Genomic DNA, 25222 nt, shown 5'->3' with positions numbered 1-25222 from the left:
ATGATAAATTGAGGAGGCGGAGCTTCATACGTTTGTACATTTAATACTACTTTTTTCTATGTTTTGAATAAGAAGTCCTACATTTTAGTTTGCACTGGGACCCACAAATATGTGGCCAGCCCTACAGCAAACTGAGGGCTCTTAAAACTGTCCTTAATGGTTACACAGGGTATTTCAATTATAGTTGTACTATTTTATTGTTGTTAATGTATTTCTTTAAAATTTGAAGCAAGTATAGCAAAATGTTACAATTTCGTATGATTGGTGGTTGGATGTTCATTACACTAGTTTTGAAACTTTTCTTCATGCTTGAACTATTTCATACAAAAAGCTTCATTTGACTGAAGTGACATAATGAACAATGACAAGAAATATATATGAAAAGAAGTAGGCATATAACAAAGTCAGAAAAAGCCCATTCGAGAATGTACTCTGTACTCCTCCACTCATTGTGAAATATCTTACCATGGTGACCTTATGGGCATTGCATTCCAGAGTCAGTTTCAGTATGGTTGCTGCCTCAGATGCAATTGATTGATCAGGTACAGAGAGTTTCATCAGGAGACTCCACACAAAGTCAGTCAGCAAGGGTGGCAATAAGGTTTTTCCTACACTCTGAAACCAAAAAGAAAAATCATGATCTCACACCTTACTTATATCAACAAAGACAACTACATGATTTTTGTGGGTTTTAGGTACCTTTGCTGTTGTCAGCCTCTTCCTCCATTAAACATATTAAAAATTACACTTTACACTGTGTTAGTATTAAGATGACTGTCATTCAAACTTAATCATATCTATTTTTCATCTTATTTTAAAAGCAATTAAAACATTTTTACCTGAATAAATCAGCTCTGGGGCAAGCCAGGGAGAAGTGGGAAACCATATCATTAAAATTTAGAGCAACTATAAAATATTGATTTAACCCCATTTCAGCTATTCAAATACTAAAAACTATTGTGAAGTTCTTAAGCTTTGGAAATAAGCTCGTTCAGATCCAAAACAAGCATGATTTGTGGAAGATGAAGGAAAGGATAGGATAAGAAAGGAAGGGCCACTGAAGGGTGTGTATTTTTCTCTTTTTCAGAGAAGCATCAAGAAGTGGGAAGGGAAAAAAGGCCAATATGTCTATGATTGAGGCACAACAACTGCAATTCAAACAATCTCTTTTTAAAGTTAGAGGAACATCCATGGACCATAAAATGCGAACAAAATCACAGTACTATGGATCTCTCAGTTAAGAAAGACAAATGAACCACATTTTCTCCCTTTCTAAATGTATATGTATATATACAAAACTTCTTTTGTGTGTGTGTGTGCATGCCATTCTCTGAAATACAGAAAGTATTCAATATTGCCAATAACAGCTTTTCAGCATCCCTGTTAAAGGAATGGAGCATACATCTTTCTGGTCAGTAGGGAAGGATTGAGGTCTAATTGAAAACTGATGACCACCAGGCTCCCTCCTACTGAGCAGACAGGTGAGGTATAGTATTTTTGGAAAGCTATGAAAGAAAGATAAAGGATGGTCACTAAGGCTTAGTGAGGTGAACAGAATATCATAGTTGGCTATACTTTGAGAAAGTCAGATTTGATTGTACAAGATGTTGAGTTAAAAAAAAATCATTGAAGAGGGGATATTCTTTTGGGACATTTGTTTATTCAACAAAATAGCTTAGTGTCTATTAAGAGTTGTGGAAGGAGCAATTCCTAGTGAAACTTAGAGATAGTGTTAGAAGTTTCTGTCATGTGAAGGTAGAATGGAGAAAAACAAACCTGACTCCATATTGGATCTATTCTTTCAACTCTAGCCTTTGTGCTCCATAACCTGTGATTAGAAATGCTGGCTTTGCACTTTTATCTCAAATAGTAAAAGAGTGTTCCCTATAGCCTGAAATAAAATACTAGCCCTTTCTCAACAATGTTCTGCCTCCTAGTCTTGACCTTTAAAGTATAACACATTTCCATTCATATAGAGGTTAAATGTTGAAGAAAAGAAAATAACAGTTGTCTTTCTGAAGGTTTATGGGAGCATTGTGACCAGACCATCCTGGACAGCTGCAGAAACATAAGTTTCCAACAACCAGCCACACCTCCTCCATTTTTAGTATAAAAGAAGCTTAAATTCTAAGTCCAGTAAGATGGTTCCTTGGGATACTAGTCAACCATCTTCTTGGGTTTTCTGGTTTTCCAAATATGTTGCTATTTCTTATCCCAACACCTTGTCTGTTGATTTATTGGCCTATTGTGTGCTGAGTAGTATGAACTTGGACTCAGTAACAAAGGTATAGATATGACAGTAGAGTACATCAAATGATAGACTCCCTTATAAAACGTGATCTAGCTCTCTTGGCTAAAAACCTTGATGCGTATCCTCCGATTTGCATCCTCTGGACTTTGTTGTTGTAAATGGTCCTGTTGGTTTCCTTACTACAACCTTAGATTCTCTCACCTACCTGTCCCAATCTACCTTTGAAAGTCCCTTCCTCCGGATTTTGTAGCTACTGCTCTTGCACACAGTGCTGTCCTAGGCCTGTTTTGATCTCACAGTTGGGAACTGAGTAATAGAGGTCATGAACACAAGGACCAGGGCACCCTCCCCAAATCCAGGATTTCTAAATCTTATGGACATTGAAGTCAGGTGAGAGGACACCAAGCTGGAAGTGGAGATAGTAAGCGTCATAAAGCACTTGAAAGAGACAGACCCTGAGGAGGCTGCTAGTGCTAGGCTCACTAGCTAATTGTGGGTCTCAGGATTTCAATTCCAGGGCTCTGGAGTTAAGAATGGAAGAATGTAGATGGACTTTCTAGTAAACCTAGATGGATGCTTAGTTTCTTCATGTAAATAGAAAACTTTATAGTTAACCAGGCTTGTGACTTCTGAGGGGAGGTGGATTAAGAATAATGCTTGATTTTGGAAAGATGCATCATAATGCAGATGCATATTTAAGGATATCTATGTGGTCTTTTTTATTGTATTATTTGAGATGTATTGCTTCCATATCTCCACAGCCTCCCACAATTCTATCTGCCTCAGTGTGGGAGGGCAAGACAATGCTTTATGTATGTAGTTTCAGGAGAAAATCTAAGACCCTTCAATTCAAGAGATAAGCTAGCCTGAAGGGCCTCTCCAGCCGGTTTTGCTGAACTATTGATTCCTGTGTAGCTAGAAGAGCGTCAGTTGAACAGCATGATTCAGGCACCTGTGCCGGATGACCTCGCAAGCATATGAATAAGCATATATACTTTGAAGAAGGTGAAAGAGTGTATAGAGATGTAGAGTCTCATGATTTTCCCTAAGGTTGGGTCAATGTAGAAATTACTTACTTAGTACTAAGGTTTATCACTTAAACTTAAGAAGTTTTTAAAATTTAATAGGTTTTTAAAAGATATACCAAATTATTTTGATGTTTGCTGAGTAAATTATAATAGCATTGAAAAACCTCTTAATTGCTGACTTCACTAATTTTTCTAGAAAACCAGAAGTTTCCCATCTTTAGTAACTTATTAGCCAAACAAAAAGAAGCATAACAACTAGGAAACACTTACCTCATTTTGCTTTCTGTAAGAATTACCTAGTAAATAATGTAAATTGCTATGTTCTGGAGTAATAGGCATAATTCTTATTAACAGATGAAGATCAAGAAGCCAAATACTCTATCATTTACTCTTTGCTTTACTGAATTTAATTTAAATAAAAGAGAAAAAATCTATTAATATAAATTTTGTTGAAATAAGTTGCCATTAAAAGTAATTTACACATGAAACAAAAGCTATAGGATAAAGTGGGAGCTAAGTTACCTGAGCAATTTTACTTTTGTCTTTTTGCAAATTCTTGGGTAGAAATTCTGTACCAGAGGAAGAAGGCTGGATACAATGATTTCCAGGCTTATCATACTTTTTATTTTTACTTTTTGCAGTACCCTCTGTATTAAGGAAGAAAGTTTAAGATTTTCATTTGACCACTGGTTCCTTCCATAACATTGCTATTTCTAGTTTCCTCTTCCTGCCCAATTCTGGGAATGTAAAATTTTCTGAATGTTTAACTCTCTGCTGAAAGTTTAGTCACATAAAATATTAATATTATGACCAGAATTTATAAAGTGTTAAGAGAAGTCTCTGTGGAGGACATATATAATTTTAATAGGATGACCAAGTATCAAGTACATTTCGGCCATCAAATGCATAGTTCAGTGCAATGGAAGAGCTACTGCTAAGTTGGAAAGTCTATTGGTAAAAGAGCAGACTTGGAGGCATTTTGCAAAGAACTGAGGGAGTGGTATAGCAACAAAGAGAAAAGCTTTCAAATAAGCTTCACGTGCAGATGTCTTTAGTTCTAGAAGAGGTAGATTTTAACTGAATTTTTATTTGCTAACAGCTTTGTAGAGATATAATCAATATGAAACATATTTAAAGTGTATAATTTGGTAAGTTCTTAAAAGGAAAGGCTACCCACTCCAATATTCTGGCCTAGAGAATTCCATGGACTACAGTTCATGGGGTCGCAAAGAGTCTGAGTGTATTTCAAAAAGGACATGACTGAGCGACTTTCACAAATGACGTATATATATATATATATATATATATATATATATTCAGTTCAGTTCAGTTAAGTTGCTTAGTCGTGTCTGACTCTTTGCGATCCCATGAATCGCAGCATGCCAGGCCTCCCTGTCCATCACCAACTCCCAGAGTTCACCCAAACTCATGGGCATCGAGTCGGTGATGCCATCCAGCCATCTCATCCTCTGTTGTCCCCTTCTCCTCCTGCCCCCAATCCCTCCCAGAATCAGGGTCTTTTCCAATGAGTCAACTCTTCGCATGAGGTGGCCAAAGTACTGGAGTTTCAGCTTCAGCATCAGTCCTTCCAATGAACACCCAGGACTGGTCTCCTTTAGGATGGACTGGTTATATATATGTATATGCCCATAAGAGTATTACTGCAATAAAAAAGATTTATTCCCTCCAGAAGTTTCTTCCTGTCCTTTCATAATTGCTCAAACCTGCTACTGGATACACACTATAGCACTTCCTGATTCAAAGATACACACAGATCTGCATTCTTTCATTTGTATTTTATAATTTCATGTAAGTGGAGCAATTTAGTATGTGCTGCTCTTCTGTTGCTTGGCATCTTTCATTCAGCAAAATTATTTGCAATTCATTCACATTATTGTATTTGTCAGTAGCTGATTGATTTCTCTGTGATAAATACTACCCCATTGTACGTATATACCATCATCTATGTATTCATTTGCCTCTTGGTGGACATTTGGTTGTTTCCAGTTTTTGGCTATTAAAAATAAAGATCCTGTCAACATTCATGTACAAGTCTTTGAGTGGATATTTGCTTTCATTTCTTTTAGGAATGACTGGAGGAATGACTGAAGAATGACTGGACCATATGGTAGATGTGTGTTTGACTTTTTAGGATACTGCTAAATTATTTTCCAAAGTTGTATCATTTCACATTCCCTCTGACACTGTATGGCTCAGATGGTAAAGAATCTCTGGCCTGTAAGGCAGAAGACTCAGGTTTGATTCTTGGGTTGGGAAGACCCCCTGGAGAAGGGAATGGCTACCCACTCCAGTATACTTGCCTGGAGAATTTCATGGACAGAGGAGCCTGGCTTACAGTCTGTGGGATTGCAAAGAGTCAGACACAACTGAACAACTAACACAGATGGACTGAATGGCACTAAAGTAATTCAGGGATAATTTTTTCCTCCTGATGAGACAAAATCTCTTTGAGTAATCTGCTTTATTACTTGTGAATTATGAAGTTTCAAATTCTAGCTTATAGGCATGGGCACCATTCCCAGTCTTTTGGAATTCAGTGCTTTTACCTCTTTAACCGTTTTGGGTATTACCCCCTAACCCCGCAAACCTCAGGAAGTTTCCTTACATAGCTAAATAGTTAAATGGACTCACTGCAGATCTCTGGAGCACTCCTTTCTGGTACTCTGCCATGTGAACTCTAGATATCTTGATCTTTCTGGATTCCCAAATCTGTCTCTTCAACTTGGGACCCTTGGATTGCTCATTTCTGGGCTGCAGCCTAGAAACTTACTCTAGGTTGTAAACTCAATCAATTGTAGACTCTGCTTTATTTATTCATTTGTTCTCTTCTCTCAGGAATCATTGTCCTTTGTTATCTGTTGTCTTTAAACAGTTTATTATGGGAAGGCAAATCTGTTCTCTATTTAGGTACTTAGAAATAGTTTGATATCATAAGGTCTTGCCCTCATGCTTTGTTAGGTAGACCAAAACAGCATTTATTTACATCTTTTTCCCCATCACTGAAGCAAGAATTCTATTTGATGCTCCATTAGAGACAAAAAGAATGCTTTTTAAGAGTCTCATATGGTTTTCCCAGTGGTCATGTATGGATGTGAGAGTTGGACTGTAAAGAAAGCTGAGTTCTGAAGAATTGATGCTTTTGAACCATAGTGTGGAGAAGACTCTTGAGAGTCTGACCTTGGACCGCAAGGAGATCCAACCAGTCCATCCTAAAGGAGATCAATCCTGAATATTCATTGGAAGGCCTGATGCTGAAGCTAAAGTTCCAATACTTTGGCCACCTGAGGTGAAGAACTGACTCATTGGAAGAGACCCTGATGCTGGGAAAGATTGAAGGCAGGAGGAGAAGGGGACGACAGAGAATGAGATGGCTGGATAGCATCACCAACACAATGGACATGGGTTTGGGTGAACTCAGGGAGTTGGTGATGGACAGGGAGGCCTGCGTGCCGCGGTTCATGGGTTTGCAAAGAGTTGGACATGACTGAGCGACTGAACTGAACTGATTGGTAATTTTTCTTCTCTTTCTTCCCTGCCTCCACCCAGCATTTCTGTCCCTGCCAGTAACACCCTGACACTAATCTAAGTATGAAAGTGAAAGTGTAAGTCACTTAGTCATGTCCGACTCTTTATGACCCCATGGACTGTAGCCCACCAGGCTCCTCTGTCCATGGGATTTTCCAGGCAAGAATACTCGAGTGGGTTGCCATTCCCTTCTCCAGGCGATATTCCTGACCTAGGGATAAATATTGAAGAACCAACTATAACATTTTACAAATAATTCTAAAAAAGATTTAAAAATACATTTTGATAAATGGAGCTATAGATCTTGGGGCAGGATTTAGAAATCTACAGATGTAGAACCTCTTTGGAACCCACAGTAGAATAATTAGGAACAGATTCTTCGTAACCCTTAGAAAAGATGAATCTTACCGCTCTGAATCTTTGCAATGCAGAGGAGGTGATACATTCCCACAAATGCCTGTTGTGTGATTGAGGGATCAGAATGAGAACACAAAAGAGATAACTCTGCTGCCAGGACACCCAAACATGGAGCATTAACACTTGCCTAGTGAACAAACAAAGCAGAAAGACGCATTTACTAAGCGTGAAAGTGAAAATGAAGTCGCTCAGTTGTGTCCGACTCTTTTCAACTCCATGCACTATAGCCCACCAGGCTCCTCTGAGCCACAGGGAAGCCCTTGCTAAGCATGCTGCTGCTGCTGCTGCTGCTGCTAAGTTGCTTCAGTTGTGTCTGACTCTGTGCGACCCCATAGACGGCAGCCCACCAGGCGCCCCCATCCCTGGGATTCTCCAGGCAAGAACACTGGAGTGGGTTGCCATTTCCTTCTCCAATGCATGAAAGTGAAAAGTGAAAGTGAAGTCGCTCAGTCATGTCCAACTCTTAGTGACTCCATGGACTGCAGCCTACCAGACTCCTCCGTCCATGGGATTTTCCAGGCAAGAGTACTGGAGTGGGGTGCCATTGCCTTCTCTGCTTGCTAAGCATAGTCAATGTTAAATGTTTGTGTCTTATATGCACACACACATGCACACACACATTCACACAGACTCAAACACACAGTAAGTCCCCCACATATGAACATACTCTGTTCTGAGAGTGTGTTCATAAGTCCAATTTGTTCATAAGTCCAAAAAATTTACCTTAGGTACAATCAGCTATAGAGTACTGTACTGTAATAGGTTTATAATACTTTTCACACAAATACATTAAAAAAACCACAAAAATATCACATCTAAAATCTTACAGTACAGTATTTTGAAAAGTACAGTAGTACAGTGAAATGGCTGGCATATTTGCATTCACACCTTTGAATGATCACAACTTGAAGATTTATATGTGGGGGGCTTACTGTATCTGACTATGGTTACAGTTGAGTGTCAGAGTACACAAACTATGTATTAAAATCCTTTCTCTGTTACTGAGTCTCAATTTTCTCATCTATGAAATGCATATAACAAATGCTACCTTGTAACATTATTGTGGAAACTAAGCCGGTAACATTTATGACAAAAAGGAAAGTTCCTAGCAAAGTGCTTAGAAATACTAGAGATTCCACCTAATGTTAGTTTCTATTCCATAAAGTAGGTACCCATTTGTAGGTAGCAAATTCTTAGGATACTGGGTAGGGGAGCGAATGTCCAAAAACTTTCATGCTCCTTCTCCATGTATGAAACACTTCAGATGACTCTGTGAGTGAGTCACTGGAGAAGTGTGACTTTTCTTCCTACAATTGCTCTAATTCTTTCCAGGGAAATTAATTTTTTAAAAAACTCAGTACATTTGCTTCGGGTATGAAAGCTACTATCAGAACATTTATGTATCTCTCCTCCCACCTTCCCCCACCCCATACACACACAACTTCCTTGTGGCTTCTCAAATAGGCTTCTCGAATATTTAGGTTTACATCTTGACTGATTTGTTTAGTCAGATCACATGTAAATAGAGAGGGAAGCAGACATGTAGAAGAAGAGATGGAAGAGACATTTTGCTTTTCTGAAAGTGTGAGTGTTATTACCAATTTTTTAAAAACAATTAGGACTCTGCCCACATGTAGGTTTGCTCAACTAGTGGGCCTGCAGAATCTTCTTGTCTCTAAGACGAATCATTACTTTTCCTAGATAGATGTTTTGATGAATGAACAATGGTTGGTGGTAAAAGAGTCAAACCAACCTTCCAGGGAGGTCCCACGACCTGTTTCTCCTTCTTTGTATTACTCTCATATACCCTTATCTCATATACCTTCTCTTGTTGCTTGACTCACTCACATCTATCTCAGTCTTACACACATTCACACACACATAGCGCACACACACACACTTATATGGAGTCATTCCTGAAAAAACATGAGGTGACCTAGGTCATGTGCCAAGCGTATAACCAAGTTAGAATGCTGGAAGTGATGGTCTAAGTAGAAGAGAAGATAATCTCTTGCTTCTGTGGATGTCTTCCTTGGATTCTTTCTGCCTATACTTCTTTGTAAGGATACCTGGGGCTCCCCCCATCCTTAGGTGGCTCAGTGGTAGAGACTCCATCTGTCAATGCAGGAGACGCAGGTTCGATACTTGGGTTGGGAAGATCCCCTGCAGTAGGAAATGGCAATCCACTCCAGTATTCTTGCCTGGGAAATTCCATGGACAGAGAAGCCTGGTGGGCTACAGTCCATGGGGTGGCACAGAGTTGGACAAGCCTCAGCACATGATTTAGGAGAATCTACAAGCAGACAGTAGAGGTCGCTGTTCAGGCCCCAGGAAGAAACCTTTTATTTCCACTGGGTACTCTGCTCTTTTGGTTTGCATTCCAAGTTTCATTTTCCATTGAATGGCAAGATTTTCAGAACTGCAATTGTATTAAGAAAAAAGGGCAAGGTGCTCTTTTTCTCTATTGTGGGTAACGGAGGAGTATGAGTATGTGTCTAGTATTTTTGCCACAAGCTTCTCTACCATAAAAATTTTTGCCACATACATTTCTGCTGCAAACATTTTAACACATGACTAATTGGTGATAAGGCAATTTTGCTGTGAAAGATAAAATAATTAGTTGACAGTTCAGTCTGACACTTTGGTTTCAACTCGTTGCAATGAGTCAGACTTTATTTCAGTTAGCCCATTTATTGATGACTTTATTGAGCCGACAGATGACAATGATTTGCCCCGAGAGTTGGTTTCTTATTTTGAAACATGCTACATTGAAGGAAAAAGAGGTTAAGAGTCTCAAAGGCTCAGAGGTGAACCTACATTTTCCATAGAATGTTGGAATGTCTACAAATAGACATGTGGTAACATGCCAAGAACAAAAAACAGGAAAGAGGTTTTTATGACACAATATAAAGCTGTTACAAATATGCATTCTAATACTCAGAAACCAATGCCTCTCTTAATGAAGGAAGAAATTTTGGCAAAAAAAGAGAAAAATTGCCATGCTGAATAAGGAGATGAATCAACAAGCAACAAACTTATACTATGAATGAAAACCTTCAAAGACAAGTGCTTAAGTACCACCCACAAAATAAAATCCATTTTTTTTGCAGGGGCAGGATTGACACGAATTTACACACATTTTAAATGTATTTAAGTTGCATTTATCAAGAAAGTCTTTTAAATTTTGTTATTAAATTTTCAAGTTTCATAATGACCTTTTCAATGTCCTCCTTTTATTTTTCATGAAAAAAAAAATTGCCTCATGGCCAATTAGTTACACTACAAAGATATCTATGGTAAAGATGCTTATAGCAAAAGTATCTAGAACCAGGTGAGTATGTCTTACAGTTTATCTCACTGGAGCTGGGGAGCATTTACAGGGGATTGGCCCTAGAGTTTTTTGTATATAGTTTTTTTGCCTTGAGCATTCTCTCTGATTATCCCTTCTCATGAACTCGTGTATGTATAACTCTGAGCAGGTGTCTTTGTAAAGGAAGCTGCTAATGATGCCAGATAGGGTCTTTCTAGATGTGTGTCTCTAGCAGAGTAGGTGTGGCCATGTCTAGATTGCATAGCATGTTTGAGGTGGAGGGGAGACATGACCTAGTATGGGCAAAGAGAAGAGTACGGTTGTTTGAACCTCGGGGCACACTGATTATGCCCTGCACAGGTCCTTTCAGAAGTCTGCCAACCTCAGTCACACCTCCTCAAACACAAGACTTTGGGAATTTTTAATACAGTATAATTCTGTTTTTTGTTTTTTTTTTTTTTAGAAAATCTATATAAAGTGTTGAAAGTAAAAAAGAGTTAAGATATGGAGACATGTAGCTTCTCTGTTTCTGTCCCTAAGTGCTCCTGCTTAGTTTTCTGGCCCTTTCTTAATGGATTCCTTCTTTTGCACATCTCTGGCCTCTCCATTCCTTATAAGAATTATGAGAGTTTCAAGTGTTAACTTCCAAAGGCAAACATTTACTAAGTCATTTAGCTGCTTTTTATCCATCTCTAAACAATGGACTTCCACTTCAGTTCTCACATCAGTTTGGGGCATTGCCTACCTATTCCTGCTTGATGAATCAGTACAGGGGCCATATTCACTTTTTGTTGTTTCCTTTTGGAATATAAATATTTCCTCTTTACTCCTTTTGAGACTAGATACTCATCTGCACCCCAAATTATCTATTTTTGATAATCATTTTTGTACTCTTTATTTACCTGGGGCTATTGTATTTGGAGGGTTTTCTCAAATGCCTGCCAAATCTCAGTTGTCTAGTCATATTTAAGAATGGGATGCTACTAGTGGGATTTTGTATGTGAGCAAGACTTGTCAACTGGTCGACTTGGCTTTAGAGTAGCTGAATGGGGACACTGGGGTCATGCTGAAGTATGTCTAAACAACAGAACCAAGATGATTTTCTCAGGGAATTTGCAATTGTTTTGAGAAATAAGTCCTCACATTTTGTCTACCAATGGACTCCTTTCCCTGTGGAATAGTGTATGTGTAAAGGAGGATGGGATGCAATGTAGATCCTTCTGTATGAGGTGAGTCTTTTCAGTGAGTTAGCACATCTTCAAGTTTCCTCTGCCTCCCACCCTTCATCACTACTTGGGTTTCCATAGCTTCAGACTCTCCAGGGTCCATAGGGAAAACTACCTCCCTTTTCGGCCATCCTCCATCCTGATGTTCACGTGCCCCTGGTCTTTCAGCTTCTCCTGCCAGACTTTATCAGTTACCATCTTCTATCTCAGAGAAGGCAATGGCACCCCACTCCAGTACTCTTGCCTGGAAAATCCCATGGATGGAGGAGCCTGGTAGGCTGCAGTCCATGGGGTCGCAAAGAGTCAGACACGACTGAGCGACTTCACTTTCACTTTTCACTTTCATGCATTGGAGAAGGAAATGGCAACCCACTCCAGTGTTCTTGCCTGGAGAATCCCAGGGACGGGGGAGCCTGGTGAGCTGCCGTCTATGGGGTCGCACAGAGTCGGACACGACTGAAGCGACTTAATAGCAGCAGCAGCAGCATCTTCTATCTATTCTGTCATCCAGAAGTTTGCTGACCTCGCTAGCCCATTAGGATCCCTTTACTAATTCTCTTTGTTGCTGTAGCTTTATACATTCAATGCATTTTATTACTATCATTTTGTGGAGGGAGTGGAGATAGACATGTGGACAATTTGTTAGCTTCGACTGGAAATCTTTCACCTGTCTTTTGAATGCTGATATGCCAAATCTAGGAAAAATCTCTGTTGATAAGATAAGGTGACGTGTTTAGCTCACATGTCTTCACCTGTTTGAAAATAGTTTAATCGAAAGGACAAATATTCTTTGGGTGGAGCCATTCCTTCACCCTGATGGGCACACAGGTCATGTAAAAGGAATGCCATTTTAAAATATATTTCTGATAGAATACAAATGAAAGAATTGTTCAAATTGACAATGGCCTCTGAGAGTCTGGAAGACACAGGCCATGGTAATTTATGAAGAAAATAGTTTTATCCAGTGAATGGCCAGAATCTGAGAACGGAATGGGTAGTTATATTTAGTTAGAGAATGGCAGAACAAATCTTCATTATTTACACTGTGTCAGATATAGATATATACAGACCTACACAGACCTTGCTTATGGGAAGTTTAGCTTTTAATTTGTTAATATTTTTGCCCATTGTATGTATTGGTCCCCTCACCTTCATTAATTTCACGGACTTAATTATCTTTAAAAATTGTGATCTTCCTGTGCTTCAAAGATGGCTCTGATGGTAAAGAATCTGCCTGCAACGTGGGAGACCTGGGTTCGATTCCTGGATCGGGAAGACCCCCTGGAGAAGGGAATGGCAACCCACTCTAGTATTGTGTGGACAGAGGCTATCATCCATGGGATTGCAAAGAGCCGGATACGACTGAGCGACTAAAATAATAACGATTATCTTTAGAAGACATTATTTAAAGACAATGTTAACTTAGTAAAGGTTTGTTTCCAAGACTGAGATAAGCTGCTGCTGCTGCTAAGTCGCTTCAGTCGTGTCCGACTCTGTGCGACCCCATAGACGGCAGCCCACCAGGCTCCCCTGTCCCTGGGATTCTCCAGGCAAGAACACTGGAGTGGGTTGCCATTTCCTTCCCCAATGCATGAAAGTGAAAAGTGAAAGGGAAGTCACTCAGTTGTGTCCGACTCTTAGCGACCCCTACCGGGCTCCGCCATCCATGGGATTTTCCAGGCAAGAGTACTGGAGTGAGGTGCCATTGCCTTCTCCAGAGATAAGCTGGATGAGGCTCTTATAGTTCCCACCATCTGGAAAATGCTGGTGTGCTTCCACCTGGTGGCGTTCAGCAAACACTGCAGAACAAAGGAAAGCAATACTGCAGAAGCGCAGTCTTTAGGAGCAGGTGGCAAAGGAGCAGTCCCTGTGACTTACAGATCCCCTGACTTTCCTGGCTGCAAAGCTTAGCACTCTGCTGATCACCACCATGGCTTCCTCCTGCATGTACGAATTATCTTCATTCATCCATACAGCCATTTCCTGTTGAAAACACAAGAACCATCCTAGAACCGTGATGTTTCTATTTCCACAATTTCCTTTCTTCTGCTCAGATCATCACCTTCACGAAGCCAAGATTCCCCATGATCTCCCAATAATTTCACACCTATTCTCTATGTATTTAAAAAGTATGACAATGAGCTTGTATACCACTGTCTATAATAGTATAGTACTTCATCTGCCACAGTTGCTACACTATGGGTTTTGTTTTATTTAATTCTATCCAACACGTATTTACTAATATCCACTATTAACACTTTGCCAGACATCATGAAAACTTCAGCATGGATTATTAGGATTACCATGATTATCATGGAAAACAGGATTATCATCAACTGCTTCTCTTCTTTTTATTTTAAAGTGCATGCTAATTCTCTCTGTTAAATCATTGGATCTGATTTTCAGTTTTAAAAAAGAATCAAAATGTTATCTGACCCTGAAATGTCATTTTATTCCAGAATTTCCTCTGCAAATTCACGATACAGATATTTTCTGTCTCACGGTATAGAATATATTCCTGGAGGCAGCTCAGTGAGAAAGTTCTTGTTAATTTTGATTCATTGCTAAATTTGGTCTGTCTTGCTGTGGCTTCTGCCTCTTTGTTCTAAATCCTCAGGTGCAAGGACATAGGTATAACCTTGGGAAAGGAATAAGACTGCATGTGCCTCACATGTTAACCACCATTAGTAAGTAGACTTCTTAAGACTGATTGTTGGAGTCCTTAGTATTTATGCCAATGGTTGGATAACTCTCATCCCTTTCACTTGCTCCCATTGTATAAAACTGTTCTGAAGTTTATTTCCTAAGAATGAAGAGTCTTTAAATCTCAGCCTCTTCCTTTTCCAGGAGTGAGGTTCAGCTCTTTCTGAGGATCAGGAGAGTTTCTAGATGTGGTACGTTTAAGAATAAGGTGGTTAAGTAATGGACTCCCAAGTTATAGTAGCGCCTCCACTCATTAGAGGCCCACATATTGCTTCTCTCTCAGCTTCCACTTCCTTATCTGCAAAATGGGAGAAATAATTTTAACTTCCTCATAGGGTTATTTTAAGGATTAAGTTAAATAACCCATTTATTAAGTATTCAGTTTAGTGCCTGATATAGAGTAAATGATCAATAAGCAGCATAGGGTGGTTGAAAGAGTATACATGGGAGTGTTAGTGAAAGTGTTAGTCACTCAGTTGTGTCCAACTCTTTGCAACCCCATGAACTGTAGCCCACTAGGCTCCTCTGTCCATAGAATTCTCCAGGCAAGAATACTAGAATGGATAGCCATTCCCTTCTCCAGGGGATCTTCCTGACCCAGGGATTGAACCCACATCTCCTGCATTGCAGGCAGACTCTTCAGCATCTGAGCTTCCAAGGAAACCCTTGGCTTTACCTTTCACTTTCAATAACCACCTTAAAGTGCATGGAAAATAAATGGCTAAAATCAGGCACTGTATATTTTATTATCTTTCACATTTCTATTTATCTTCATATATATCAACTCTACTTCTTTCCTTGAATGTATTTTATGATTTGCAAAACCCATCAATCTAGTTTCTCAGTATTTCCAGACAGCTGCCTCCGGATGCTATCATATTAAAAATGCAAAACTGAAAATCATAATATGTCCAGATAAGTCTCTGTCTCTGGCTGGCACATTAAAAATATACTGAAGTCTTGGATATGAACATTGGGATTATGGATGTTTATTAGACCTTCCTTGATACCATGATATCCATGAAGATAGGATGACCATGGAATTCTCTAGTCCCAGAGTTGTGAGGGAAGAACGTGCATATTAACATTATCAAAATATGGCTAACTGTTACATGGACCTGAAGATGGTTTTGACCAATCATTGTATGTTCTGCTACCCTATATTGTGTTCACACTTATGTTGCCACATAAAACCTGGCTTCTTAAGTGTCTGTTGTTGCCATACTCCCAAAATTGAATTCTTAAAATTCTGTCTCTGTGGTTCAAATAAAAGGAAGGGATTTCACTTGGGAGATAATGACACATTCTGGAAGGTAAAGAAAATCTTTCAGCTGCCAGATACTTGAAGGAGATGCAAGTATGGCAAATGGTAAAAAGTAAAATATAGTATGGGCTTCCTTGGTGGCTTAGTGGTAAAGAACCTGCCTGTCAATGCAGGAGACACAAGTTCAATCCTTGGGTTGAGAAGATCCCCTGGAGGAGGAAATGGCAACTGATTCCAGTATTCTTGCCTGGAAAAATCCCAAGGACAGAGGAGGCTAGAAGATTACAACCCATCGGTTTGAAAAAGAGTTGGACATGACTTAGGGACTAAACAACAATAACAATATAGTATGCTCTTTAGCTTTATAACAAGAAAACAAAGCCATATATTTTCCCTTTACCTTTAAGAACTGCAGTTTGTAGACATCTTTAGACACTAAGATCAGAAGAGTGTCCTCAAATATGTTTAAAATAGTTCGGTATAAATTCTGAAAAACAAGTAAGTTAGACAACCAGCCAGCCAGTAGTTATGTAATCCTGGATCCTCAGTTCTCCCCATATATTGAAGGTAAAAAAAATAAAGCAAGATGTATCTATGGAGGTGAGACCTCATTCAATACAACATGCCATGAATTGCTTTAATACCTTGTAGGACAAGAGAACTGTGTAGCAAGACTGAGAAATAAAAAACCATGGATGTTACTGATCTTACTACAGAAGTCTGCCTACCTGCACTTTTCTTGGCTCCTATTTACTTTGAAGCACTTGCCAGTAAACTTGCTGAACTTGCTAAACAAATTAACCAAAATCTCTTCACCCATTTGTTCCTATAAGTTCTATACAATTCCTTACACCCCAGGGATTGTAGAGTTCACCAGGAATCCAGGAAAAGAGATTAGTGCTGGAATATGCTATTTATCTATTATATCCAAAAAGAGTGAAGAAGAAAACATAGATTACAACTTGTGGGCAGACATTCTGTGGGATTGCTGTGCATAAAGACGTCTCATCATGATTAAAGGAAGCAAAGTCTTACTTCTAGGTCATTTTCGTCTTCTTCATGCATTCCAATTTCCCTCACTTCATCAAGATTTGTGACAGCAAATGCCATTTTAAAGGATGACTTTATTATCTTCACTTGAGTTTCAAACTGCAATGCAGGATCCACGAAACTGACCAAAAAAAAAAAAAAAAAAAGATATAATTATTAAACTAAGGAAAGAACAGATGTAAGCTAAATTTAGTGGCCTTTTCTTAGTTTAAGAGTTAGTATACTAGAACATGAGGCCCAACTTTTGGCTTTATATAACGTGTGAATTTTAAGTATTACTCTAAAATTATTATGGTGATTTAAATATAAAGGAATCATTTTTTTGGTAAAAAATAATTTGTAATCAGTTATTTAGAATTCAAAATATATTTCTCCATAGACATAATACTTTACAGGGTGGTTATTTCCCAGCTAAGCTCTTCAAGCCATGCTGAAATTTAGGTAGTTGAAATATATCACTGCCACATTTTATCTAATCCATGAGACTGTGTTTTTCACATGTAACACTTCTGATATTGAGATATATCTTTCAGTAGATGGCAAAATAAACCTTCCCATCAACCGTTAAAAAGATAAGTTGTGACACAGCTATTTTTCCTTTGATAAGTGTGATCTGGATAACTGTGCCTCCTGATTTTTTAAAGTACAAATAATAATTTTTTTTTTTTTACAAGATGGTAATATAGTTGGTAAAGGTAGGAAATCTTGTGCTGAACTCAGAATCATTTCCCTCTACTGGACAAGAAGATCTAAATATCTGCTATCCGTTGTTTGAAATGGAATTTCCTGGAACATAGTAGATAATTTTTTAAATCTTAGGAAGATTGATTTGACCTATTCATGGACTCCAGTAGATTTTCAGACTCTGAACAAATAAAAGTGTGTTACCTATCAATAAGTTCCAGTGGTTTTTTTTTCAGTGGTAGGATTCTAGGGATGTATGATTTGGTTTAGGAAAATGAAAAATTAATATTTTGATAAAATAGAAAATCATCTTGTAATGTACTTTGAAATCATATTACCAGTTCTAAAAATGCTAAAATGGTCCACATAATGAACAAGGATTAGGAAAGTAGCATGATGCTCCCCTGGTAGCTCAGCTGGTAAAGAATCCGCCTGCAATGCAGGAGACCCCGCTTTGATTCCTGGGTTGGGAAGATTCCCTGGAGAAGGGATAGGCTACCCACTCCAATATTCTTGGTCTTCCCTGGTGGTTCAGATGGTAAAGAATCCGCCTATAATGTGAGAGACCAGGGTTCAGACCGTGGGTTGGGAAGATCCCCTGGAGGAGGGCATAGCAACCCACTCTAGTATTCTTGGCTGGAGAATCCCCATGGACAGAGGAGCCTGGTGGGCTAGAGACCATGCGGTTGTAAAGAATGAGACACAGCTGAGTGACTATGCACGCTAAGCACACACGTGATGCTCTGATGCATTCACAACTGCTGATGGAGTAAGAATCTTCCCATTTAAATGTGAAGAAGGTTGAGGGTCAGATATTGGTGATAATAAAGAAGAAAGCCCAACAAAAATATATGGGTCAACATAGACAATTATCAGCAAGTACACTTTTGAGAATTTCAGTGTAAAACTTTTCTTATATTCTAAGATATATAACAATATGGTATAGAAATAAATGTGAGAAGAAACAATAAATATCTCTCACAAATTACTGTGTGCTTTAAAAAAATTTTTGAGCTAAATACTTGTTTCAGATATTGGAGTGAAGTGAGAATTAGCGGTAAACCAAATATACTAAAATTTTTTCTTGAAAATGTTTTATTTCTTCTCATTATAGAGCAATAGTATTATATAATATTAGTAAGTGAAATTTTTGCAAGATTAATTTCAAGAATCACAATTGAATAAAGGAAAGTAGATGTCTCTTGATAAAAGCATGGGAATATTATATAAAACATCAGAAATAAATCAGGAGGGCTATGTCAATATGCTGTATGATTAATTCAAATAAAAAAGTATTAAGAGATATGTACAATTAATATAAATTGATAAAAGTCATAGTTATTAACATAAAATCTCAAGCACATAGAAACAAAATTGAAAATTGTTGAACATATTTATTAAAATATAATATAAAAACTATTAAATTATTAAGAATATAAGGAGAAATAGAAGTACATGGGAGAAGATTAAGCATTCAGTTATTAGTATGTGGCAGGTAAAAATTTAAAATCTGCAAATGATAAGGCTATGCTTTAATATAATTAATAAAGAGATATAAATAAATTATACTAATTAGATAACAAGGGTTATCTCTTTAAATAATCAGGGAATGCTGAAAAATATTTTGCATATAGTTAGCCATAGAAAGTTTCAAACTATAAAAGCATATATATTTCATTCTCTCATCACCATGAGAAATCTATTTTAAAAATTATAAAATTAGAAGTATTTAAATATTATCAACATTTTTTTTCTTATTTAAAATGAGACAAAAATAATAAACTATGCATATAACTTAAGATTCTGAAAGGGCTAAAAATACAACCAAAGAAGTGAAGGGCATAAACAAAATAAATGCATTATTTAAAAAAAATTATAAGGGGAAATAAGTATAATGGCAATTTTAAAGATTTAAAAGAGAAGTAAAAAGGGAGTAGAAACTAAATAATTAGGAAGACTAAATTAGTCAAAAAAAGAAGGGAGATATTATATGGGTTTAATTTTGTTATTGTTTAGTTGCTAAGTTGTGTCTGACTATTTTGTGACCCCATGGACTATAGCCCACCAGGTTCCTCTGTCCATGGGATTTCTCAGGCAAGAATACTGGGGTGGGTTGCCGTTTCTTTCTCGAAGGGATCTTCTCAATCCAGGGATTGAACCCACATCTCCTGCTTGGCAGGCAGATTCTTTACCACTGAACAACCAGGGAAGTCCATGGGTTTAATAGTAACAAAATTCATTTATATTGTTAAATTGTACAGGTATATATGAAGATATAACATGTGTAAATCTTTATATATCAAATAATACTTGATCAAAATATGAAAAGCAAAATTTATAATAAATTTTTTAAAATAAAGGAAAACCATTATGTATGTGGGAGATTTTTAACACATTTAAGTAGACCAAAAAATTAAAATATGGAGAAGGGGATTCTAATTTACAGTCTGCCTTTCCATGAACCTTGTAAAATAATATAATATTCCAAATCTTGTCTATATGTATCTTTGTATATATGCATGCATATCTTCCAGGTGACTAGGCTTTGATGAAACACTTATAGGTGCAGTTCTTCTGGAGAACAAATTGACGCTATCAAAAGCTCTAAGACAATTCATATAATTTGCATTACTTCGGGTTTAGGGGAAACAGATGCTAAAAGAGGATTTTAAGAAGTCTAAGAGAAGTAAAAGAGATTTCCAAAAGAAGCAGAGAAGGAAGGAAAAAAGATTAGGGTAGGAAGAGTCTTGGATTACAGCAAGTTCCAAGGAGGTTTCAGCCTGGCTGATGAGGATCTCTCGAGCTGAAGTCACCCACTGGCACCCACTGGAGTTATTTGTCCTACCATGCTGGGTCACTGATGCGAGCAGCCCACAGGAAGTGAGGCCTCGCAGACCATGTTGGCAAATCTACACAGGCAGCAGCTGTAGCTGTTGGCCAGTGAAGATCTTCCAGAGCAGGGCATTTTTATGGTTACCTATCATTTAAATCAGGGCTTCCCTGGTGGCTCTGTGGTAAAGAAATACACCTGCAATGTATGAGACTTGGGTTCCGTCTCTATGTTGGGAAGATCCCTTGGAGAAGGAAATGGTTACCTGCCGGGGTCCAGCCCCAGCAGGATCCAGGGGTACCCTCAGGATGACGGCTTAGGCGATAAGGATAGCAAAGCAGAGAGCAGGGCTTGATCTTCCTTGATTAACACAGAAAGCCAGTAAAGCTCCTGTGTTCCAAGGAGTCATCCTGAAAGAACAGAGAGAGAAAAGGAGGGAAAAGGAAAAAAAAAAAAAAAAAACCGACATGGGGAGACCGAGCTCTGGTGAGCAAGGCCCATAACTTTATTTTCAAAAGGAACTTTTATACCTTGACTTGTACATAGAGGGAAATGAAAGATGCAAAGTCATACAGAGTCAGCCCAAACATTACATCTGTTTATCAAAACCAGGACTTTTTCTGCATACCTTTCCCATAAACAATGTTGTGTACAATATGTTCTGGCCTTGGAGGCCTGTGGACATTTTATGACCCTTTTTTGGTAAAGGCTGATCAGTCAGAAAACTTATTTTCCCTTAAAGTGTTTTTTCTCTATTTTTCCCAGCCTCAGAAAATAATAAACAGAGTTACATTCTCACAGAGCAAAGGTGCAGCAAGTTACAACAAAGAAAGAACCAATTAGCTCAAAGGTCTGATGTAGTTAATTCCAAGGCTGCTGCTTGTTTTTCTTAGATTCCAACTATGTTAACCAATGCACTCCCAGGTGCAATGGATAAGGGATATGGGCACTTGGCAGCAAGCATTGGCCCAAAAAGGAAGCCCTTTACCAGTACTATCTAGTCTAATAATTTTTCATCCCTTAAAGGACTCTATGCTCATTAGGACTTTTAGAATGTTTTGGCTTCCTGTTCCTTTCAAGACTGGGGAGTTGTGAACAATCATGTGTGTTAATTGCAAGAGTATGGATAAACCTGTCAGGCAAGCTAGAATGTCAACAGAGGGGTTAAAATAGAAATATTCCTTTTATGTCCAAGAGACTTATTAACTAAAGCCCTAAGTTGACTTTTTCCAGAGAAAGGTGGTCGGGGATAGCCCCCTGTTAATGTCAGAAGAGTTGGTGAAAGGCACAAAATAGTAAGACAGACAGATTTTGGTTTTGGGGTAGATGCTCGAGCAGATTCAGGGGGTCCCTCGAGGCCTGATCTGCCTTTGCCTGTCAGGTCTCTTCCGCATGACCTTTGTCATGGATGGGATCTCCGTGGTGGCTCCCGGCAGTAACCCATCCCAGTGTTCTTCCCTGGGAAATACTATGGACAGAAGAGCCTGGTGGGCTACAGTCCATGGGGTAGTAACAGAGTCAGACATGACTTAGCGATTAACACATACACACACACACACACACATCACTTAAACCAGAAACCTCACTCTCAGAAGGGTATTTCAAAGAAGTTTTTCAGAGCAGATACAATCTTTTATGTACAAGGATGATCATCATAGTATTGATAAAATTTAGTTTCAGTTCAGTTCAGTCGCTCAGTCGTGTCCGACTCTTTGAGACCCCATGAATCGCAGCACACCAGGCCTCCCTGTCCATCACCATATCCCGGAGTTCACTCAAACCCATGTCCATCAAGTCGGTGATGCCATCCAGCCATGTCATCCTCTGTTGTCCCCTTCTCCTCCTGCCCCCAATCCCTCCCAGCATCAGAGTCTTTTCCAATGAGTCAACTCTTCGCGTGAGGTGGCCAAAGTACTGGAGTTTCAGCTTTAGCATCAGTCCTTCCAATGAACACCCAGGGCTGATCTCTTTCAGAATGGACTGGTTGGATCTCCTTGCAGTCCAAGGGACTCTCAAGAGTCTTCTCCAACACCACAGTTCAAAAGCATCAATTCTTCGGCGCTCAGCTTTCTTCACAGTCCAACTATCACATCCATACATGACCACTAGAAAAACCATAGCCTGGACTAGACGAACCTTTGTTGGCAAAGTAATGTCTTTGCTTTTGAATATGCTATCTAGGTTGGTCATAACTTTTCTTCCAATAAGAAAATGTCAAAATTTGGAAGTATTCTGTTGCCATTGAAATGAAAATATGATCTTACAGAAAAGTTAAGACAAAGTAAAAATAAAAAGTAGTATAGTAGTTTATCTGCCTATTTATGCAATACAGAAAGGTTTATAAACATCAGAAGGAATAGGTGCTGAATTAGGGTGAGGAGCCTGGAGTAACTTTTCACATTGTTGATATGTATCTATTACATTTTAAAGGTATTCAGCTAGTCCAATAAGAGAGCATGAAAGCTTATTATACCTGGAGTTCAAGGCCAGGATCATGGCTTGATTACTTATCAGACCTGAGTATGCGTCCCAAAGGCTGGTAGCTGATTGCTCCTGCAAGTACCAGGAAAAAGAAAAGAGTCAATGATGATATATCTGTGGAGCTCATAACACCGTGTGTAATTCTGCCTTCTACAGAGACCAAAGAGGCCAAACTGGACTTGAAACATAAGCCCAAACTTTTATAGAAGTGTTGAGACCAGACAAATTGTAATTTAAAAGCTATGCATGATACTAAATGCTGGCCTTTTGTAGCCAACCATGGTTGTCTATGTAATTGGCATTTCCAGACAAAATTTTGTTAGGAATGCTCTTTACCAGGTGCTCTTGTATACACCACTGTTAAGTGCAATATACTCCTTGTGGAGTCTGTCTATGAAGATACCAGCAAGATGATTTATGTTAGGCCTTACTGAAGAATGTCCAAACTCACACTACTACAGAATGAGAACCAGGTGCAGGTAAATATATAGCTGTCTAATATAACAATTTAAACTTATATATGATATTCAGTGGGATCCCAATAAGAATTTCCAGTTTTTTATACAAGAAGTTGGAGAACTAGAGAAGGACTAATAGAACAGGATTTCTTTTCTTCTCTGCATCTCACCCTTGTTTATGTAAGCCTCTGTTGCAATGTCACTTTCTTGTATCAGGCCCATTAGTGCTGTCTATAAAAATCCTCAGTATTTCTGAAATAGCTCAGAGTTCTTTCAGGTGCATGTATGTGTGCATAGCCGCTCAGTCATGTCTAACTCTTTGAGACCCCATGGACTGTAGCCCACCAGGCTGCTCTCTCCATGGAATTTTCCAGGCAAGAACATTGGAGTGGGTTGCCAATTCATACTTCAGGGGATCTTGCCAAACCCAGGGATCAAACACATGTCTCTTTACCACTGTGCCACCTGGGAAGACCCTTTCTTTTAGGTACTGCTTTATGATAATGATTTTTCAAAGAGGGTTTTTTCTCTCTAGCACATAAGCAAATGACTGCCCCTGATTGCTTCTCACCCTAAAAGAGCCCTTCTCCATTTGCTCAGTGCTGCTCCATTGACTCCAGCAATGAGTGCCCTGTGGGATCTATGTTCTGCCTCTGTGGAGTGTAAGAACAATCTTGAAGGATAGAACTATATTCCTATCTATTAAGTCCATGTTGTGGGGTGCATGTTTGAATTTTCATAAATTTCTATATTGAAATGCTAACCCCAATGTAATGATATTAGGAGGCAGGATCTTTTGGAGGTGATTAGGTTTAGATGAGGTCATGAGGGATAAGCAATCCTTTAGCAACTAGAGCCTTTCTAAGAGAGAGCTTGCTTTCAATTTATCTCTCTATCAAGTAAGGATACAAGGAAAGGATGGCTGTCTGAAAACCAGGAAGAGGAATCCCAGCAGATACTGAATCTGCCATTTTTTGGTCTTGGACTTCACAGCATCCAGAATTGTGAGAAATACATTTCTGTTGTTTAAACCGTTCATTCTCCTGTTGTTGTTTAGTGCTTAGTCATGTCCAATTCTTTTGCAATCCCATGGACTGTAGCCCTCCAGGCTCCTCTGTCCATGGGATTTTCCTAGAACACTGAAGTGGGTGTAGAATACTGGAGTGGTTGCCATTTCCCCCTCCAGGGGATCTTCCCGACCCAGGGATCAAACCCACATCTACTGCTTGGCAGGCAGATTCTTTACCACTGAGCCCCCTGGGAAGCCCATCCATTTTCTGGTCTCGTATTAAACCAGCCCAAACTAACTGAAATAGTCATAGAAACTTCCTGATTGGGGATCTTAACTAGAAAATAGCATCTTCCCACTAGAGATAAGCATCCTGCCATGACCTTTCTGGGAATCATATTGATTGTTGTCTAACACCTCTTCTTTGTGCTGTGCTCAGACTGAGTGGTGCAGAGGACTTATTTTCTTTTCTCTAAAATATTTATATTCATATTTAGTATTGATTCCTAACAACATCAAATATGATTTTACTTAATCTTGAGAGAATAGGTCTTTGCTATGCTACATATTAACATTTTGCACATTCTTACTTAGAGAGCATGGAACCTTCTGTATGGCAGACAGCTCTCATTGTAACATGGAAGTATAATGGTAATTCGTTTATTTTGGAAAGACATTTTTGTCCTCGTCACCACTTTCATTTGATTTGCCCAGAGATCCACAAGTTGTATTTCTCGACAATGACTAACTGAACATTTTGTCTGATATGAGTAATGATCCTCTGGCGGTATTGTCTCAGTGGCAGATTTTCTTATAAAATACATTCTAACTGAGCATGAGTCCTTGGAAATTAATATATGACACTTTAAATCTCAGTCACTGGATCTCAACACTGGCAGTACATTCAGTTCAGTCACTCAGTTGTGTCCGACTCTTTGCGACCCCATGAATTGCAGCACGCCAGG

The 25222-nt window shown here is 38.7% G+C and overlaps 1 protein-coding gene across 3 annotated transcripts in view; it reads right to left on the bottom strand.

The window, feature by feature from the left end:
• Positions 1-25222, bottom strand: part of MROH9 (maestro heat like repeat family member 9) — a 150504-nt gene that overhangs the window by 99748 nt on the left and 25534 nt on the right. For all 3 annotated transcript variants that reach the window (XR_009490841.1, XM_059875703.1, XM_059875702.1), the window contains exons 3-9: positions 22783-22862; positions 16781-16916; positions 16146-16232; positions 13657-13761; positions 7234-7369; positions 3802-3926; positions 466-615 (exon numbers count right to left, since the gene is read on the bottom strand). Coding sequence is in view for 2 of the 3 variants with exons in the window: in XM_059875703.1 (XP_059731686.1) it covers positions 466-615; positions 3802-3926; positions 7234-7369; positions 13657-13761; positions 16146-16232; positions 16781-16916; positions 22783-22862 (819 nt within the window). In the remaining variant the exon portion in view is untranslated. The remainder of the gene's footprint in view (positions 1-465; positions 616-3801; positions 3927-7233; positions 7370-13656; positions 13762-16145; positions 16233-16780; positions 16917-22782; positions 22863-25222) is intronic.

This window comes from Bos taurus, chromosome 16 (assembly GCF_002263795.3).
Source record: "Bos taurus isolate L1 Dominette 01449 registration number 42190680 breed Hereford chromosome 16, ARS-UCD2.0, whole genome shotgun sequence".
Classification (NCBI taxonomy): domain Eukaryota; kingdom Metazoa; phylum Chordata; class Mammalia; order Artiodactyla; family Bovidae; genus Bos; species Bos taurus.
Note: the sequence above shows the minus strand (reverse complement) of the source record. Positions and strands in the feature narration are given on the sequence as shown.